The 21,770-nt window shown below is 39.0% G+C and overlaps 1 protein-coding gene across 1 annotated transcript; it reads left to right on the top strand.

The window, feature by feature from the left end:
* The first annotated feature begins 1,404 nt into the window (after positions 1-1,404).
* gpr179 (G protein-coupled receptor 179) lies at positions 1,405-20,176 on the top strand. The gene is made up of 11 exons (XM_039657509.2): positions 1,405-2,671; positions 3,106-3,214; positions 5,798-5,894; positions 8,558-8,769; positions 8,876-8,944; positions 9,321-9,430; positions 10,517-10,755; positions 12,359-12,497; positions 12,573-12,675; positions 13,169-13,318; positions 15,922-20,176. Exons 1-11 carry the CDS (start codon positions 1,794-1,796, stop codon positions 19,453-19,455), a joined length of 5,640 nt encoding a protein of 1,879 aa, XP_039513443.2. The 5' UTR covers positions 1,405-1,793; the 3' UTR covers positions 19,456-20,176.
* The last annotated feature ends 1,594 nt before the right edge of the window (positions 20,177-21,770 follow it).

Below are 21,770 nucleotides of genomic sequence, written 5' to 3'. Positions count from 1 at the left end.
CAAAAGACTATCATGACAGTGCCAGTTAGGCTATTCATTATATAGCCTATGTAGCAATGATAACTTATTTAAACTAATAATTGATCATAACAGGGTGCTTTTATCACGAATGCACATGCAATTTTTTTTTAAAAGTACAATGTCAATGCATTTGAAATAATATGCTATAATAAAAGCGGCAGCAATAATAATTTGAAAAGATGTAGCATAATTCTGTTAGTTCTTGATGATTTTCCAAAAGTAGGCTATTATAGTATCATCTATGCCTGTACATATTGTAAAATCACTGCGCATGATGTGTATGCCAATTAAAGGACAAAATACAGTTATTGTTTACATCCACCCATTGTTCTGTGGTCAAGACTTTAAATTCGAGCTGTATTTGTGAAATGCAATTTCTTTGACCGACCGAATGATGTCGCTCTACTCAAACAATTTACACATGCCCATAGAGCCCTTTAAAACCTGCTGTTCACAAGGAGTTTATGGGTTTTAACACAGTTATGGGTCTACACAAATATCCAGAAGAAATGTGTTTTCACAATACTGAGAAATATTGCATGCATTGACATCATCCTCTCCCATTAAATGCACACAATACTGTTACACATAGCCTAACACACACAAACACATATATCCATTAAAAAAAAAAAAAAACAAAAAAAAAAACATTTACACAGTTCAGGTTTTGAGAAGGGTGTGTACATAGACACTCACACATATGTTTAGGGGGGCACACACACACACACACACACACACACAGTCACAGCCTCTGCAGTCCTGAGTGGGGGTGGGGCCCCACAGGAATGAGTGTTGAATCTCAGAACCCTGTTGCCATGGCACCAAAACAAGGATTTGCCTGCATTACCCAGTATGAGTGGATTTGTCTGAATCATCTCTCTATCTCACTCACGTACACATCTATGACAGACGTTAATTCATTTATACACATGTGCAACATGCTTTCTTCTTTCTTTCTTTTTTTAATTTCCCTGATTGATGGACAAAACATTTGCAGTTACAAAACGCAATTTGCTCATCAGAGATTAGCATTTCAGTGCACTTCATCTGCCAAACAGATGCAGACTTGTAAACCGCTGCATGCACATATTCCCAATGTCAGTCCATAAAAAGACCACTCATGACTGACCCAGTCGGTGAGTGTTGGGTTAATCCACAAAGCGGTGAGATTCTGATGCATACACACAACCGAGAGGATTACCCTCCCATCCTCTCATCCATCAGCCCATCCTCATGCACATACACTCATCATAACAATCCAACATTAACAGATGTGCCTCTCTCGGCACTCACCACAACTGGGAGATTGGGAGAGGGAGCGAAAGAGATGGGACAGATTTACAGGAGGACTGCAGAGTAAGTGAGGTGAGCAGAGAGAGAGAAACGGGTTGTTCCACATGTTCTCGATGGTTTCTTGTTGATCTTTGTTACTCACTCCAGTTTCTTGCAGGCCTGTTAACTCCAGCATCACATCCAGAAAGGACGTGACCAACTTCTTGTGGGACGCGTGGAGCATAAATGTTGTCGATCTTCATCTTTGAGAATGAGTAGTGCATGTCAGTTTGTGTGTGAACTCACACTTCTTTGACACAGTTGGCTGTAAAGTGCGGTTGCACTCAAACGATCATCACCAATCGGTTAACAAGAATAGGAGAGAAGAAGAAAAGCCTGGGAAAGAGACGAGATGGAGAAAGCATCTTTCAGGATGTGAGGAAAAGCAAAAGCTGATCTTTTCCTTCACGAAAAGCATTGGAGGAGAAGTTTCTGCAAGGATGGGTCTGTGTGCTTGTGTGCTACCTCTTCTGCTTCTACTGCCTAGCCTGCTTTCTGCTCAGCTCAGCACCGTGTCTGAAGTTGAGGACACGTCCAGCTTGGAGTTCACCCCAACACCTTGTCTTACTGAGGACAGCTTGTCACCCAGCCCCGCACCCACCAGTCCGGCTCCTGTAAAAGTGAGCACGGAGGAGGAACGCTCTTCCGTGGAGAACTACCTCTACTTTGGCGATTCGTCCTCCTTGTCCTCCTCCACCTGCACACAGACGTTCCAGCTGCTTGTTCAGCGGAGATCTCCACCTAGAGAGCTTCTCCCTCTCTTGCACCAAGCCATAACGTCTCTGACCAATGCGGCCAACTTTCTCAACCTGATATTTCAAGCTAGCGAGCTGAGAGAAACAAGCGTACGAGAAGACATCGAGTGGTACCACGCACTGGTCCGGGCCATGCTCGAAGGGGACAGGCCAGGCCTGGTCAGGCGAGCTTTTCTAACATTCGACGCGGACCCCACAATCCAACAGCCCCAACTGGTGCTCCGCGCCTCCAAAGGCACAACCCAGGACATTCTCCTGCAGGACCTGACGTCTGTCTGGAGCAGCTTCCGTCCTCCTAGCCCTGACCAAAGCTGGTTTGATTCGTTCAAGTCTAGCTCTCCACCCCTCCATATCTTGTCTAAGCGGGTTCTTCTAAATGACCTAAGTACCCTAGATACTCCCAAGTGGGCACGTGGGGATAGTTATGTGATCAATAGCAGCGGGGTTCTGTGGGGCGACGTCCCTTTCCTCGAGTGTGTTGATGGCCGCTTTTTGCCAGGGTGGTTGCTCAGCCTCTCAATGCCATTTTACGGATTGAAACCCGACCTCAGCCCTGAGTTTAGGTCAGTGCACTTTCTTCAACTTCTTGTTTAAACAGTTGCTCGTTTTTGTATGTAATCTCTTTCAGTAATCTCTGGCCATGCACTTGAATGGATAGTCCCCGTAAAAATTGGTATTCTGTCATCTTTTACTCATTATCTTCATAACTGACTTTCTTCTGTGGGATACAAAATAAGATATTTTTGAAGAATGTCTTTACAATGAAACTCAATAGGGTCTGAAACAAAACCTCATCGGACCCCATTGACTTCAATTGTTTGTTCACTGAAGAAAGACAGTCATCAAATTTGGAATGACATGAGGGTAAGCAAATGATGGCAGAATGCCCATTTTGGGGTTAACTATCCAATTAATTTAATTTCAAGTCTTCTGTCATTACCGTTACATTGTTGTCACTACCGTATCTTTGTCGTTTCTCTCTGTGTTCTGGTGGTAGGGGTGTGATCCGTATTGATGTCAATATCCAGGGATTCAATGTGGATCAGTGTGCCAGTGGAGACTTCTGGTTTGCAAACACACACCAATGTAATCGTACCAGCATGGAGGTGAGAGTACACCGTCACTGACCAATACTTTATCCAAAACTTACCAAGACGTCATATAACTGACGTCTTGGGACGTCTTTTGACCATACGTCAACATCCGCCGTTTTAGGGTACCCTTTAACGTCGGTTAGATGACGTTATCGGATCCTAACCCTACTCCAGACCTAAACCTACCCCGTCACCTAACTGATGTTAAAGGTAAAGCGTCAGTTGTATGACGTCCCAGGATCGTTATGTAACTGACGTTAAAGGGTACCCTAAAAAGGCGGATGTTGACGTATGGTCAAAAGACCTCCCGGATGAGACTGTGTTAATGGGACGTACTGCAGACACCTCACTGGTCTTGATGCCATGTGTGCATGTCATAAAGTTTCATTAAAATTTTCCAAACCTGTAGGACTTCTGCGGTCCCATTTTTTTGTATTAGTAGTATAAAAAATGTATTAGTATATTTAGTAATTAACTTAGATTAATAAAGATTGTTAGCTCACATAATGCACAGTTAATGAATACAACCTTATTGTAAAGTATCACCACTTTTTTTATATAAAAACAGAAAAAGCAGGTTCTTAAAGGGTTAGTTCATCCAAAAATGAAAATTCTGTCAGTATTTACTCACCCTCATGTGTTTATTTGATCTGCTGAACACAAAGGAAGGTATTTGGAAGAATGTTTTAATCAAACAGATCTCAATCCCCTTTGACTACCATAGTATTCATACTATGGTAGTCAATGGGGAATGAGATAATGGGGAATGAGATCTGTTTGATTAAAACATTCTTCCAAATATCTTCCTTTGTGTTCAGCAGAACAAATAAACACAGAGGTTTGGAACAACATGAGGGTGAGTAAATACTGACAGAATTTTCATTTTTGGATGAACTAACCCTTTAACACCATTTGGGTATTTAAAATGACTTTAAGAAGCTGCTACATTGTAGGTTCAGAGCTCTTCTTCAGATTGTCAGAATGATATTATAGGCTGCATGGGTGAATTTCACTAACCAGGAACAAGCAGGGCCAGAAAAGATTCAGAGATCCACTCAAAACACTCTGTCGCTAAATGTCAAGAGGACATTTGTGGTGAAGTGATTTATTTTTGTAAGTGTCTTTGTGAGCACGTTTATAGCTATTATGATAGCATTAGAATTTTGTTATCAGCTATGCTCTCCTTAATTTTTTTTCCTGTATATATCATCATGTTTTTGGATTGCCATTCCTTACTAATTAACACAATTGAGATTTTACTGTATGTACCTGGGAAATTACAGGGGGTGAATTTAAATTCTGTCAGAACGTACACTTTATGTTGTTGCAAATCTGTGAATTTATTTCCTTAGTGGGACATAAATGCTTCAGTTTTGTATTTATTTTTATTTCTCCATACAGTGGAAGTCAATTGTAATCAAAACTGTTTGATTACCAACATTCTTCGAAATATTTTGGCTATATTTCACTTTTTGAAAATTAACGATACTTTTAACTTTAATACAGCACATTTCATAATGCCTGTTGCCATCAGATCTGGCATCTCAATGTTATGTTGGAATATTATTAAGTAACATATTCAAACATCACCTGCTTTACTTGTTGGATAGCTGGACTGTTCGCCTATATACATTACCCCTTTACATTACCCACTGTTTTCCATCATCATACTTCCACTTTCATCCAGACCTAAAGATGTGAGCACTGGGTGCAGGATGATCTGAAGGATTAGGCTGATAATCCTGGGATGCTCACACACCACAACCCAACAACCCAACAACCACCCCCCCTCCCCCACACACACCTCCCAGAAGGCAGAGGCTCATACCCCTTCCAGAGCACTCAGACCCCCCCCATCATCATGACCTACCAGAACACAGGCTCACAGGTGTTGGCAGGTTAAGCAACAGCAGGATTTGGCCCACTGAACGAATTTAATGAGAATTGAGTTGATCCGCCTACGGTGCAATGTATTAATAGAACAGTTTTGTGTCATAACAATGCATTAATTGCATGAAACATTAAATTGACGAGATCTATGATATAGTCCCAAGGTTACATACTGCTAAGTAAAGTGCTGGTTTTACTCAATAATTATTTGACATGGTAAAGATCTGTAAAATAAAACATTACACCACTCTAAGAATCAACAAAATTATTTTTATGAATAGACACTGAATAGAGATTCGTAAGTAATTATTATTGTTTTATTTATTCTCAATTACTATTTTAACAATATTGACAATATCCTCTTATAAACAGGAATCTTGTTCTATGAACATATAAAATGTATGTGAACAGCCCTGGATTTCCTTGAATAAAAAGATAAAGCTCTGCCAATAGAGGTATTACCCCTCCATTTAGGATTTAGCTTAGATTAAGTCTGATGTGTGGGTCGGCCGACTCTCACAGATAAACTGCTGATGAGAGACCACACATGCAATTAATGGCAGAAAGCAGAGAGAACACAATCATACTGGCAGAAACATCTGTGTTGATTTCGCCTTTCTAGGAGCAAGTCGTTTGCTTACAGATGAAGGTAAAACGGATGAGCAGACTTTTGACTTCACCTCTCGTTCTTTCTCTTCCCCATAGTGTGAGCCCATCCCGCAACAGGGCTTCCGGATGGGTCAGTACTGCTGCCGATGTAAAAAGGGCTACTACAGTCCAGTTCCAGACATACAAAACAGAAGTAAGAGGCTTGAAATAATCAAAAATCAGTTGCAAAGTGGGCTTAGACTTATTTGATTATATATATATATAGTGTATATAGCTAACATGATGCCATATAAAAGTATCTCAATTAATGATTGGGCAAGGGTCAAAGTTATAACAGAAAGGCATTAAACCATTAGCTTTGATCTATTTTGTATAACTTGTTCTGTGTTCTTTGGAACGATTGAGCTTTGCCTCTCTTTATGTATAAATGGCCTAAAACCAACTTTTTACCGGCCATAAATATATTTTTTACCAGGCATGAAACAGATTAATCCTTATTAAAGTCACAAAAGTTATTCAATATTCTGCAGTGAGGGATTTTCTTTGTCTTTTGTTGTTTAAATAGTAATAAAAACCATAGGTGTAATTTGTCCCCACCACTTTTTGCGGCATGGATGTACCTAAAGAAACATCGTTGACAAGCAGAACGTTCATTTTGTTCATTTGTTAAAAAAAGAGTCGATCTGCCGCTGGAATGAGAATCACGCTGAGTGTTCATTGCCTCCGTTATCAGGCTTGGCACAGACGTGCGCTTCAATCTATCATGGAAAGATGTTTGCGAGACTCTCTGAGAAACCTATACGAGGGCGGACTAGAACCCAGACACATTTAAAAAAAGTTTTACCACCTGACCATGGGGTCACACAAACAGCTAAAGGGGATTTATGTATTTATTCTCTGACGTGAAGAATCTCGGGGTTAAATGTAGAGTAGATTTTAAGGATGAAAAAGTTGATAAATTAACCTCAATATACAATTAAAATTGAACATGGATTATTGTACATATCATATCTGATATAGCATTGTTGGTAACCCCAACACACACACAAACACACACAATCCTTTCCCACCCAGTTACGACAGTTAAAAACACAGCCAGCAGCAGGAATATTAGGCTGCTGTCACTTTAAGAGCTAATGCAGGTCCAAAATACTGATAAACATCAGTACTTAAGTTCTCTTAAGACAAAACTGACTATGTTTACGGAGATACTTGTAATACTGGGATTTTGACATAATTTGGTTTGGTTTCAAGCGCAAGACAACGAGAAGCGCCCAATTTTGTAAACGTGACCTGCCTGAGATGCGAATTTCGGGGCGCACGCTCTGGATGTTTGCGCACAGAAAACTTCCCACACAGTAGCCATGTTTCCATCCACTTGTCAATCGAATTATCTCGGTTAAAAAACTCATGCGGATAAAGCTGGAGAAAGTGTGTTTCCATCCAACGGCTTTAAAGCGAATAAAAACCTGTAAGTAATGACGTCACATGCTGTTTTGCGATCAAATTGGTAAATCGAATTGATTTGAGACATTTTAAGGTGTTTCCATTCATTTTCGCACTGAATCGAACAACAATAATAAACTAAAATAATAATAGTAATAATAAAATATTGGTATATCGAATTGATTTGAGACATTTTAAGGTGTTTCCATTCATTTTCGCACTGAATCGAACAACAATAATAAACTAAAATAATAATAGTAATAATAAAATATTGGTATATCGAATTGATTTGAGACTTTTTAAAGTGTTTCCATTCATTTTCGCACTGAATCGAACAACAATAATAAACTAAAATAATAATAGTAATAATAAAATATTGGTATATCGAATTGATTTGAGACATTTTAAAGTGTTTCCATTCATTTTCGCACTGAATCGAACAACAATAATAAACTAAAATAATAATAGTAATAATAAAATATTGGTATATCGAATTGATTTGAGACATTTTAAGGTGTTTCCATTCATTTTCGCACTGAATCGAACAACAATAATAAACTAAAATAATAATAGTAATAATAAAATATTGGTATATCGAATTGATTTGAGACATTTTAAGGTGTTTCCATTCATTTTCGCACTGAATCGAACAACAATAATAAACTAAAATAATAATAGTAATAATAAAATATTGGTATATCGAATTGATTTGAGACATTTTAAAGTGTTTCCATTCATTTTCGCACTGAATCGAACAACAATAATAAACTAAAATAATAATAGTAATAATAAAATATTGGTATATCGAATTGATTTGAGACATTTTAAGGTGTTTCCATTCATTTTCGCACTGAATCGAACAACAATAATAAACTAAAATAATAATAGTAATAATAAAATATTGGTATATCGAATTGATTTGAGACATTTTAAAGTGTTTCCATTCATTTTCGCACTGAATCGAACAACAATAATAAACTAAAATAATAATAACAATAATAATAAAATAATAATAGTAATAAACTGAGATCCCATTTGTGTCTTCTTGCACTTGAATATTTAAATGGGCAAGGCTTAAACTTTCGTGACGATGCAGCACTGGTTTACATTTGTTCATGTTCATGTTCTCATGTCTTAGAATACATAAAAATGTTACCGGCCAACTGGGGACTGTTTCATATACTCGCCAACACTAGTTTTTACTCGCATTTGGCGCTTGACGAGTGTTAATTTTAGGCCCTGGACACACCCATACAAACATGATTCATGATTTTAGACCAAAGAGCATAATTAATGCTCAACGTTATTTGTATTTTTGATAATTAAGCTGTATGATAATGTAGGTGAACTTATTAATTAAATACACTTAAAAAAGAAAAAGAAAAATGATGATATGTTATGGTGTTACAGTGAACAGCCGTGTGAATAGAACCCAAGCTTGTTACCCAGAAGTCCCTGTGTGTCTGCCCTGTTGGCCCGGCTGTGCTGAGTGTGAGGACGGAGGCCCGTGTTGGGTGCAGGAAGACTGGCTCCTGAGAACGGGCGTCCTGACTGTGCAGGGTCTCTTCATGGTCCTTGTGCTTCTTAGCATGCTGGCAGCATATCAGTGCAGAAGAACCAAGGTAAGATTTCAGCATATGACATATCTGAAAATGCCACATGTTATGATGCATCATTTCAGACAGCTGTAATTTCACCTCTGCTTCTCACCATCTTTCTGTCTCTCAGCGGATCCGATCGTCAGGGCTTTTGCTGCTGGAGATGATCCTGTGTGGCTCTCTGTTGCTTTACTTTCCAGTGAGTGCTTTCCAGTGAGCTTCTTTTCAGATTACTGCACAGCAGTTGAAATCATAATAGCTGGGTGGCACTTAGGAGGCGGAAAATGATCAAGAAATGACACAATTGAAGGTTACTTGTTTACTAGGTTAGAGATACTGAACAATGAGCACATTAAAATGATTTCTGAATGGTGTTCAGCTGCAGAAAAATCAGCTTGGCCATTATAGGAATAAATTACGTTTTAAAATATATTTGCATGGAAAACTATTATACTAGTTCACAATATTACTTTTGATCAAATAAATGCAGCCTTGGTGAACATAGGACACTTTTAAACAATTTTTTTGTAAAATAAGCATTTTTGCACCTTCCACCAATAATTTCTTGTTTTCAGGTCTTCATTCTATACTTCAAACCCAGCACTTTCCGATGTATCCTACTCCGCTGGGTCCGTCTGCTCGGCTTTGCCATTGTTTATGGAACTGTGACACTCAAGATGTACCGGTCTGTGGCAATTCAGTCCAGTCCTTTATTAAACTCAACCCTCCCTTCTAACTGTCCCCCCTGCACATCTGTCAATGTTCTGTAATAAGATGCAATTCTTAAAGGAGTAGTTCACTTAAAAAAAAAAAAAAAAAAAAAAAAACTTTTGCTGATAATTTACTCACCCCCATGTCATCCAAGATGTCCATGTCATTCTTTCTTCAGTCAAAATTTTTTTTTGTGATGAAAACAGCATTTTCTCCATATAATGCACTTCAGTGGGAACCAAACGGTTCAATTAAAGTCCAAAAGACAGTTTCAGTGCAAACTGTAAACTGTTTAAAGGGCTTTAAACGATTTCAGAGGATGAATCAAGCGAAACGATCGCTCATTTTAAAAATAAATTAACAAAGTATAATAAATTAAAAAATTAATTTTGATAAACGAGTTCGCACAGGAGAGTCACGAACGTGCATCACAGAACAAAGCAAGGCGACCATTTGAGCTTATAAAACTTAAACTTGAGCTTTTAAATGAGCGATCGTTTCGCTTGATAAGACCCTTATTCATTTTCTGAATTCGTTTAAAGCCCTTTGAACAGTTTGCAGTTTGCACTGAAACTGTCTTTTGGACCTTGAACCGTTTGGTCCCCATTGAAGTCCATTATATGGTGAAAAATCCTGGAATGTTTTCATCAAAAATCTTAATTTCTTTTCGACTGAAGAAAGAATGACATGGATATCTTGGATGACATGGGGCTGAGTAAATTATCAGCAAAAGTTTTTTTAAAAGGACGATTTTTCATGTTTTTTTTTTGTGGTACTTATTGTAGAATTGTAGAAATGTATAGGTATATATTGATTTATATGAATTAATTGAATTTCTCCATTGTAGAATAAATTTAGTCCCTTAACAAACATTTCCAATAACAAGGTCGCTACAACATGTCGGCCTCCGTGAGTGAAATTTAAACAGCTTTTATTAGGCTGCACAGAAGAGTGCATATAAATGTATTTTTTCTACTTTTTTTCAAAAGTTGTATTGTTTTGTATGTAATTAGGGAAAACCCCAAAATGATTCAGTCTATGTGATGTGCCATATTTCCAGGGTTCTGAGGGTTTTCCTGTCGCGTACGGCCCAGAGAGTGCCATACATCACCACCACGGGTGTGCTGAGGATGCTGGGAGTTATAGTGCTTACTGTCAGCTGGTTCCTGTGTGCATGGACAGTTGGCGTCCTGCAGAATCGAGACCGAAATGTCCCATTGCTGATCATTTCCTCCACCTCAGAAGGACAAGGCTTCAATGTGTGCGACCTGGACCGGTGGGACTACATGATGGCTGTGGGTAAGTGAGGTCATTTCTGACTGGTGCGGTGGTGGTAGTCCATGGGTTTTCTTGGGTGTCTGGCAGAGAGATTAATTGAAATTGGGGCACATTAGTAGATCAGACAAATGAAAGGATGAATGCTCCTGGATAATTTAATGTTCTTTGAAGCATTTAGTTGATGATTTGAACACAGTACCATTGTCATTGGATATGATTCAGCATTAACCACTACCTGCCATACTAATAAAATAGCACAAAAATAATGATGTTACTGCTATAATGTCATAAATAAATGAGGGACTGAACTGAAATGACACCAGGAGATAAAATAGATTTATACAACCATTCTGGCATATTCAGACAGCTTACACAAATTGAACCTTGCATTTTTTATACAGCTACAATAATACTCATACTCAACACTGTATATATTCTTCTAAATACATATCCCTTCTTCTGTTGATGTTTGTACATAAATGGCTCTCTTCCATTTAGTTTTGATGCTCACTTTTTAGTTTGGACTTTAGTTATTAAAATATTTAAAACATTAAAATGCAATTCATACAACTTAAAGGAGTATTTCACTTAAAAAAAAAAAAAAAAGCTTTTGATGATAATTTACTCAGCCCCATGTCATCCAAAATGTCTATGTCTTTCTTTCTTCAGTTGAAAAGAAATTAAGGTTTTTGATGAAAACTTTCCAGGATTTTCTCCATATAATGGACTTCATTGGGAACCAAACGGTTCAAGGTCCAAATGAGAGTTTCAGTGCAGCTTCAAAGGGCTTTAAACGACACCAGACTATGAATAGGGGTGTTATCAAGCGAAACGATTGGTCATTTCAAAAATGAATAAAAAAAGCACGTTGGTGACTCTCCTGTTCGAACTCGTTAATCAAAATGAACAAATCTTTTTTCGAGTCATGACTCGACGGGTCCTAGATAAGACCCTTATTCATCTTCTGGTGTTGTTTAAAGCCCTTTGAAACTGCACTGAAACTCTCATTTGGACCTTGAACCATTTGGTTCCCAATGAAGTCCATTATATGGAGAAAATCCTGGAATGTTTTCATCAAAAACCTTAATTTCTTTTCAACTGAAGAAAGAAAGACATGGACATCTTGGATGACATGAGGGTGAGTAAATTATCAGCAAAAGTTTTTTTTTCTAAAGTGAACTACTCCTTTAAATACACGTCTTCCATGATTAACGTTTTAAGATGAAGTCATTTTGATAGTTTCATAGGGTTCAAATTTATAGTTGGTGTAACTGTCTGAAGATTGTAATTTCAAGGTTAACATTTTTAGGAAAAAAACATGCGTTGCTTGGCATGTACTTAAAACTATTGTAACATGTCAAGAAAACCATTAAACAGGACACTATACCACAGAGAGAACATCTGTAAACATTTACAATTGTGCCACCGTCATTGTTTTTTAAAGAAAACATTAAATATTAGATATTTTGACCTTATCACAACATTATAAAAGGCAACATTAGCTCAAACCAAATGGAGTAACCCAGAATAAATAATAATTAATTAATTATTTCTGCTGTGTACATTTGTGTATGTGACAAACTAAAGCTTTGAAATAAAAAAGTACGTTGTTTTTCACTCTCAGCGGAGCTGTTGTTTCTGTGCTGGGGCAGTTTCCTGTGCAGTGCAGTGAAGACGGTACCTTCAGCATTTCACGAACCACGTTACATGAGCATCGCTATCCACAATGAGCTACTCCTCTCTTCTTTGTTTCATCTTCTTAGGTATGGGAATAAAGTTGTTTTGCTTTAATAAATAAGAGTTTGTTCTGTTGACTTCTTTGTTCGTGTCGCTTTCAGATTTGCCAGGCCATCGATTCATCCTGACTGGATGCTCTTGCTGTTCTTCACTCACACGCATGTCACAATTACTGTAACACTCGGCCTGCTTTTCGTACCTAAGGTAATCTTTATACTATAATTTTTTACTTGTGCAATTTTTTTTTACTTATTCATTAATTATATAGTAGGTAAAAATCACAATTGGCATAAAGTTAGCTATCTATATACTGTAACACATAAAACACTTCTTGCATGCTAATTCACATACTGCAATGTCTAAATATTATGCCTGATTAGAATAAAATTTTTGTATATTAAAATATTAAAAAGCCAATGGAGCTAATTTTTGAAGTGTGTATTTTGCATGCTTGCTGGCAGATATCACCTAAATCTGTTTGCGTAGTAGAGGTTTGTGGCAACGCAAACCTTTTATGTTGTACAAAAATAAAACATTTATTACACACTCAAAAGTATGTACATTTCCAGCAAAATACATATTTTTTATACATAGCATAAACATGCAAACTAGATTCTACTTATTAAATTCTGTCACATTTCTCACATTTGTTGTGTAGCTTACCCTATGTACAAATCAGCGTTGGTGTTTGTTGCAGTTTCTTCACATGTCACGGCCAGGCCGAGAGGAAATAGCTGCAGAGGTGTACGAGGATGAAGTGGAATTGCGACGCTCATGTTCTTACCTCAACAGTAGCTTCACCTCTAACTGTTGGGGTGACCACAGCCTGGACCCTGATGACATTCGGGTAAAACACTTTGCCCTGCCGCAGCCCAAATAACACACATGCACACACCTCCATTTTAAGAAAAGGACACCTACTAACACTTTATGACAATGTCTCCTTTGGAATTACATTAAAAGCGTACATTTTACCTTTTCAATAGAGTAAATTAGTCAATTAATATTAACAAAGTCTAAATTCTCATATAATACATTTTCATAAAGGTTACACAAAAGCTCAATGTATACTTGGTCCATCTGCGTTGTGCGACTATCTGTGCGACATAATTTTCGTCATCAGGTCTGCTGTACTGTACACATGCAACCCAATTATTTGTGCTGTGTACAACAGAGCATGTGCAAGGTGAATGTTGAGACAGAAGAGTCCACCAGGTGGCACTACCCTATCTCACGACCAATTCGTACGAATTCGTACGAGTGATTCAAAAGTGGCTAATTCGTACTAATTCATACGACCTCACTCGTACGAATTCGTACGATTTGTTTAAACCCACGTGACGGTTATGTTTAGGGGCGGGGTCAGGGGTAGGTCATTCGTACGAATTCATACGAATTGGCTAATTCGTAAAATATGTACGATTTAGCAAAATCGTACTAATTCGTACGAGTGAGGTCGTACGAATTGTTACGAATTAGCCACCTCGTAAAATTCGTACGAATTCCCGTGAGATCGGGTTGGGTGGCAATATGCACAGCCATGATCAAGGGGGTAATTCACCAGCCTCCCCAGGGGCGGCCATTGGCTAGCAAGCCTTTACCTGCTGTTAGCATTCCATTGACACCAATTCATTTTGGCGTCACTTTGACGGCGAATAACTTAAAGCTACACTGTGTAACTCTTTTAGTTTATTCTTAGCTAAAAACATTTAGTTCTTTTAAAAAATATACGTGCTCATTAATGAATATTTAATTCGTGCAAGTAATAAAGTATTCTCGTGAGTGTATAATATGCCATTGAAAATACATACGGGTAAGGGGTTCTAATGTCGGTCGCCATGTTGCCCCTCCATCTTGAAAGTACATTAGCCAAAGAGGGACATACCCGTTAATTCAAGCTTCGCCTTTCGCGTTTACGTTTGATTTAACACTCATGGACGAGGTCGACCTGGAAGCCATGTTAATCTTGGACTACATTGGCCACTGTAAGAGTTAAAACGAAATCGGAAGTGAGAGGAACAGAAACTAATTTTCAGCGTGTTTATGAACGCTATTGACTAAACATTACATTACTGTATATATAAATATGACCTACCCCAACCCTATCCCTAAACCTACCAGTCACTGGGGTTAATAACATTTATGAGTCTTCCCCTACCATCCTAGGAAAAAAAAATACCGCTCCCCTGATGTAGATCTATATTTTGCTTCGTTTCACTCGGACATTTAATGGCGTGTGCATATACGCGGAATCACTCGGACATTTAACGGTGTAGACATACACGCATGCACGCGGATAGCTCAAAATGCGTATAGATAACGCGCCACTTCACTTGAAAGTGCCATGTATGTTTACGCAAGTTGTGATGCCATGTTGTAAAATGTGTCGTTTAACTTTGGTTAATTCACACTGTCAGTGATTTTCTGGAATCTGTGAGTGCGTTCACACACATCCCATGAAGACACGTAAAATCAGGATGTGACGTGGAATATCTCCACAGTGTCCAATTAGCTTATAATATGCACATTTTTTCTGATTCGGTCATAAACGCGCACATTGCGTACCATTCCACTAGGCTGGCGAACCATCTTAGCTTGCTTCGTCATCACTACGAGACACCCGTTATGGCATTGGTCTTGCCATTTGCTCGCAGGGCACGTTCTGGGACTGAATCCTGTAATGTTACAAGGTCCCCATCCCGGGATCAATCCCAGAATGTGTTTGCGGTCACACAGTAGCAATTATATGGCAATTTTCTGGGAATAACGCTGTTTGAAAGGGGTAAAATAAATATACAGAAAGAAAAATTCAAAACAATATTCTTCTCCATAGTTTTCGTTTTGTTTCTTGTTCTAAACTTTGCATATAATGGTGGAACCACCCTTCCCTTCTATCCTTCTGAGCGAATATCTTGTAAATGACAAGACTCAGTCCTGCCCTCTGTCTGGCAGAGTATAAAAAATGCAATTGTACTGCGCATGTGTCGAACTCGTCCATCCAAGGTTGAGTGTACTTTGAAAGCTAACACAACAGTGCATGAGATGGAGCAGAATGCAGAAAATATAACTTAAAAATAACAAAAAGCTCATAAATTACAAGATAAATAAAGGTATTTTTCTGTGGTGTATGTATTTCTGATATTTTTAAATAGTGAGAGAGGGGGGGCGATGGAACTTAAACCTGGCTCCCCATAAGCCAACATCCCCTGAGTATCTTTATTATTAAACATCAACTTTCATATAAATACAGTATTATTACTTATGCTAGCCTCCTCCTCTTCCTCCTACTCCTATTTTGCCTTTATCTTGCCCTTTTTAAAAATATTACCCTGTAATTTGGTGCATTTTGAACATCATGTTTTGTACAGTAAATACCATCTCAAAAACCGTCCTACTGTATTGCTCCCAATGACTTTCCTCAATTGAAACCCTTTTTTTCCTCTGCACCAGGATGAGCTGAAGAAACTGTATTCTCAGTTGGAAGTCCACAAGACCAAGAGGATGGCAAACAGCAATCCTCACCTTCCAAAGAAGCGCAGCTCTCGCCTCAGTATTGGACGATCCCTTATAAAACGGATCACTGAGATTCCAGAAAGTTTAAGCAGGCAATGCAGCCGTGAAGACAAAGATGTCAGTGCTGCAATAGGAACTATAACCCGATCTGGATCTTATTACAGATGTCATCAAACCACAAGCATTAACACGATGAATGAAACTTTAATGCAGCCCTCTCCAAAACTGCAAAAGTCCCATAGTGCCTATGACTATACCCCAGAAAGAGAGGTCTCCCTTTTAAACTGCTCAATAAAGAGCAAAACAGACAGAAGGGCTTCACAGCAGTCTGACGCAGGATCCATCAATGCAGCATTGCTGATCTGTAAGTCTGCAAGTGCCCACAATCTATCGTTAGACACTAACCTTCTACTTCCCGAGCCTACCAGGTTTCAAAAGTCACTCAGCGTTATAGAACGAAATGACCATCGCTCTGTGACTACTTGTAGAAGCATTGAAAATGTGTCATTTCCTGGCAAAGCTACCCCAGCAGAAAAACCCCAGCTAACTGTGGATGTCGACATAAAGAAGCAGACTTCAAGTGCCTTGCTCTCAGAGTCATTTGACAAGGCAGAGGTCTGCCCATGGGAGGTTCCAGAGGAGCAACCAGCAAACAAGAATCAGAAACATGTCACATATTCTCTATCAAATCAAGAAGAACCCAAATCACCTGGTGCGGACTCATCACCAACACTAATATACGTTTGTCCTTGGGAATACTTACCACCTCCTACTCCCACTGCAACAGAAACTGGCAATGGTGTACAGTCAGATGTTGATTGCACAAAACCCAAGCCTACGATCTCCTGTAGCGTTCCAGGGTCGCCACTTACACTCTCAGACAAGCCAAAGGATTTTCGAGCTTTCTCTTTCCGCTCTGCAACCAAAAATCTCCTTACAGCAAAAAGCATTGCGGAAGTTGGAAGAAGTATGAGCAAAGAGAAAGGCCTACAAGAAAGTCATGTTAAGGAGGGAACACTTCAAAAATCCCAGTCCACATCTATGAGATTATCCCCAGGCAGTGCAGCTTCAGACAGACGTACCCCGCAGACACACAGACGGGCTATGACTACCATAGGCACAAAACCTTTCCTTGTAAAGCAAATAGCAATACGGCAGCCATCTACAGAGTCTCCTGAAAGGAGCCCCAATCATACTGCTCCAGTTCACATCTGTCCATGGGAGTCAGAAGAGGTAATCTTGGAAGTCAAGAAGCAAAATGTGAACGACAGTGTATTACAAAGACAACATAGTGACAAGCAAATACTCTCTATGGCAAAAAGTAATGTTGGCTTCAAATCCCCTGACTCCCAAGTAAATTCTTTATTGTCTGTTCCAAATACTGAAGTGTGTCCGTGGGATGTCCCAAAACCTTTTCATCAAACTAGCATTTCTGACGTCTGTCCTTGGGAAGTTGTGGAAGTAGAGCAATTGCAAACCAAGAGCACATGTGCTGATGCCTGTCCTTGGGAAACCAACAGTGACCCATCAAGGATCACAGAAGACAATATATGTACTACCACTCTTGAAGTCCCTTTGTCTAGAGACACCCATAAGCAGGTAAACGTAAAGCCTGAAGCATGCCCTTCTTATGTAATAGACACAAATAGCTTTCAGGTTAGACAGGGATCCATCAAAACTATCAGTGACACAATAAAACCTGCTGAAAGGGTAATTTATGTCAATGTAAGTCCAGTACACCAAGAACCAGCTCAGAGAGCTGCATGTTCCGTTGAAACAAGTGAAACACAGAAACAAGAAGAAAGTGATTTTCCTGAACCCCCACCACCTGTAACTGACATAAGTCCTTGGGAGACAGAGTCAAAAACAAGAGACACTACAAGATCCTCTTTAAAAGAGACAATGACTAAAAAAGCAACATTGGAAGAAGGGGATTCTGAGAAGTTAGAAGAGAGGGAAGGTGGTACGAACAAGGAGTCAATGCAAGTAGACCAAGAGCAAGACACTGTTAGTGTAATTGTGTGTCCATGGGAAACAAACGAGTCTGTGAAGTCCATACAGAAAGAAGAAAGCGTCTGTGGAGTTGTCTGTCCATGGGAGACAAGTGAAACTATCAAGACCTTGCAGAAGCAGAAAAGTGTTTATGCAGATGTTTGTCCATGGAAGGCAGAAGAGCCAACAAAGATCTTGCAGAAACAAGACAGTGTTCGTACAGATGTCTGTCCATGGGAGACAGGAGAGCCAACAAAGATCTTGCAGAAACAAGACAGTGTTCTTGCAGAGGTTTGTCCATGGGAGACAGGAGAGCCAACAAAGATCTTGCAGAAACAAGACAGTGTTCGTACAGATGTCTGTCCATGGGAGACAGGAGAGCCAACAAAGATCTTGCAGAAACAAGACAGTGTTCGTACAGATGTCTGTCCATGGGAGACAGGAGAGGCTGCAAAAGCCTTGCAGAAACAAGACAGTGTTCTTGCAGAGGTTTGTCCATGGGAGACAGGAGAGCCAACAAAGATCTTGCAGAAACAAGACAGTGTTCTTGCAGAGGTTTGTCCATGGGAGACAGGAGAGCCAACAAAGATCTTGCAGAAACAAGACAGTGTCCGTACAGATGTCTGTCCATGGGAGACAGGAGAGCCTGCAAAAGCCTTGCAGAAACAAGACAGTGTTCTTGCAGAGGTTTGTCCATGGGAGACAGGAGAGCCAACAAAGATCTTGCAGAAACAAGACAGTGTTCGTACAGATGTCTGTCCATGGGAGACAGGAGAGGCTGCAAAAGCCTTGCAGAAACAAGACAGTGTTCTTGCAGAGGTTTGTCCATGGGAGACAGGAGAGCCAACAAAGATCTTGCAGAAACAAGACAGTGTTCTTGCAGAGGTTTGTCCATGGGAGACAGGAGAGCCAACAAAGATCTTGCAGAAACAAGACAGTGTCCGTACAGATGTCTGTCCATGGGAGACAGGAGAGCCTGCAAAAGCCTTGCAGAAACAAGACAGTGTTCTTGCAGATGTCTGTCCATGGGAGACAGGTGAGTCAGTGAAAACCTTGCAAAAGCAAGAAAGTGTCTATTCAAATGTCAGTCCATGGGAGGCCAAAGGATCCCCCAAACAATCTGTGTCACAAGACTCTCAGGCTTCCCCATCAAAAAGGCAAGACAGTGCTCTAGAATCTATCAGTCCCTTGGAAAACGACATAAGAACAGCAGCCATAACAGAAGGCAGCAATAGTCAAACTGCCCAGGACATACACCCTTCAGACACAGGCACACAGGCCACAGAGGAGACGAGAGTTAACCTACCTCTAGCTCGCCGTGACGCGATGTGCCCTTGGGAAATGGAAGGGGGCAGACAAGAATCTATACAAATGCTTGATAATTCAGATATCTTCACTTGGGAGGAGACGATACCAGAGGAAGATGACGATGATGCAGAAACTGCTGCAGAGGCCTTCATCTTTCCTTCAGACTTGTGACCCACAAGGGCAGTATCATTGTGCTTTATATGTCTTGAAAGACTTATTACAAAATGGACCACTGTTCATACATTTCAGCTTCATGCAGAATACCCCTCCACTGCCAACAGAACATTTCACTGACCGTCATTTTACAGCGGCAACCTTCTCCCTCCTCAGCTTAATAAATGAAGACTGACTGACTGCTCTCCTGTGCACATTTCCCTTTAGCCTTACATTAAAACAAACCCCGTCCAATTTGGTATTGTTTTGTGTGCATTTGTGTTCATATGGCTATGTAGATTATATTGTCAGTAGAACCTGTATCACCAACATACCTTAGGTGGAACATATAGAAAGTTTATTTTTTACACATTTTCAGTCAACAAACATTGCACTAATGTTTGAACAAGCAAGTAAGTGAAGAGACAAGCTGTTCTGGATTGTGTTTATATGTTCCATGTTGCTACTGTTCATTGCTGCATATTTTAAACGGATCTTTAGTCTCTGCACTAAAATGGTTTAGCCAAACATGTTCTAAGTTTTACTTCAAAATCTCAAATAACGCATTTCAACAAGACTGGTTAACAATTTACAAATGATCTCACCATGGTATTTCCTGATAAGAAGTCAAAAATTCAAAAATTATTAATTAAAAAGGATCACACTTTACTGTATCAGCTATTACATATCCATATAACATACTTAATACAAAGGTGTTGTTATTGTGTATTTCAGGCATTTTCAGCCACATACCTTCTCCTCAAACTCCACCCTCCAAAAATGTCAGTCAACTAAATATTAGCAAACCTTAAAGGAGAACTCCAGCGCAAAATGAACCTTCGGTCTAATAAAACATCGGTACCTAGTCAATCGTTCTCTGAGATTTGTTTTCATGATAATCGAATGTAAAGAGTTTTATCTCTAAAAATGGTTTAGCGTAGCTATAATGCTAGTACTGGGGGCATTTACTAAGTAAAAAGAAATCGCTAGTTTATACCACTAAAAAGGCTCAAAATAGCCCCACACTAACACAGTAACATAATCAGGGTCCCTACATGCAAAACGAAGCATTGAGAACGTTGTAAGAGTTCAGACCGTTTAATACGAAGATACTTTATAAAGACAGTTCACTTCATGTATACAGACAGGAGCCATCTTGGGAAAACGACAAGTTGACAAGTCACGACAAGTCGAACCACGAACGACGTGCCAAGTGAGCTGAACTGTATGAAGTTCAGAGAACTTCTGAACTGTATGAACGGCGTTCGTGGTTCGACTTATCGAGTCTGTTTTCCAAAGATGGCTCCTGCCTGTATACACAAAGTGAACTGTCTTTATAACGTATCTTCTTATTAAACGGTCTGTACACTTAAAAAGTTCTCAATGCTTCGTTTTGCATGTATGGACCCTAATTATGTTACTGTGTAAGTGTGGGGCTATTTTGAGCCTTGTTAGGGCTTTAAACTAGCGATTTCTTTTTACTTAGTAAATGCCCCTATTACTAGCGTTTTACCCTCAACAGTTTTTAGAGATGAACTCTTTACATTCGATTATCATGAAAACAAATCTCAGAGAACAGTTGACTAGGTACCGATGTTTTATTAGACCAAAGGTTCATTTAGCGCCGGAGTTCTCCTTTAAAGTGCAAAGTGATACAAGGGCCAACAAGGTTTATGATTGTGGAAAAAATAGGCTTTATTTGCCATTTACAGAACCTAAGTTTATAACACTGTTGTGATTTTATAATATTGTTTATAGCATTTTTAATTACAAATAGTTTCACAAAACATTTCAATATTAATCCCATTATGTTCATGACTTTTACTCATTTTTAATCGTACGCTGTGAAAAATTACAGTAAAATGGACATAAAATATAATCTTTATCTAGGGCAAACTCTTGATCTTTAAGAAAACGTGTTTTAAATATGATTAAATTTGGTTTGTGAATTGAGTGGTTTAGTCCAGAAAATTCTTCTTGTTGTTTATTAGAATACAATTTTAAGTCCCAATGTGAGCAATGAGCATGTGAAACTAAATGAGGGTTTACAAAAAGTGTTTACTTCAACCTTTTCCCATGCTGCTTTCTTCTTAAAATAACTAGAGATTAGCACACGTAGACCATTAGATTGCATTTATACTTCCTACCAGATTTACAGTTTGTTTTTTAGTTATTCTGTGATTTTGAATGTACTAGCAATGTTAGCTTTTCAAACCAGGAATATAAAGACTGCGCTTTTGTATGAAGCAAGTAAGATTTTTGTAAGAAACAACAGTCAATTTTCAACAGTAGCCAAAAGGAAGTTTCCACTAACTTCTGCCATAGTAAAAAAT

The sequence above is a fragment of the Pimephales promelas genome, chromosome 21, assembly GCF_988280905.1.
Source record: "Pimephales promelas chromosome 21, fPimPro1.hap1.1, whole genome shotgun sequence".
Taxonomy (NCBI): domain Eukaryota; kingdom Metazoa; phylum Chordata; class Actinopteri; order Cypriniformes; family Leuciscidae; genus Pimephales; species Pimephales promelas.
This window is presented reverse-complemented; position numbering and strand designations above follow the sequence as displayed.

Excerpts from the sequence above, each read along its gene's own strand:
- gpr179 (XM_039657509.2), top strand. The coding sequence starts at position 1,794 with ATGGGTCTGTGTGCTTGTGTGCTACCTCTTCTGCTTCTACTGCCTAGC. Across the intron at positions 2,672-3,105 it reads GACCTCAGCCCTGAGTTTAG|GGGTGTGATCCGTATTGATG; the intron begins GTCAGTGCACTT and ends TTCTGGTGGTAG. Across the intron at positions 9,431-10,516 it reads GTGACACTCAAGATGTACCG|GGTTCTGAGGGTTTTCCTGT; the intron begins GTCTGTGGCAAT and ends CCATATTTCCAG.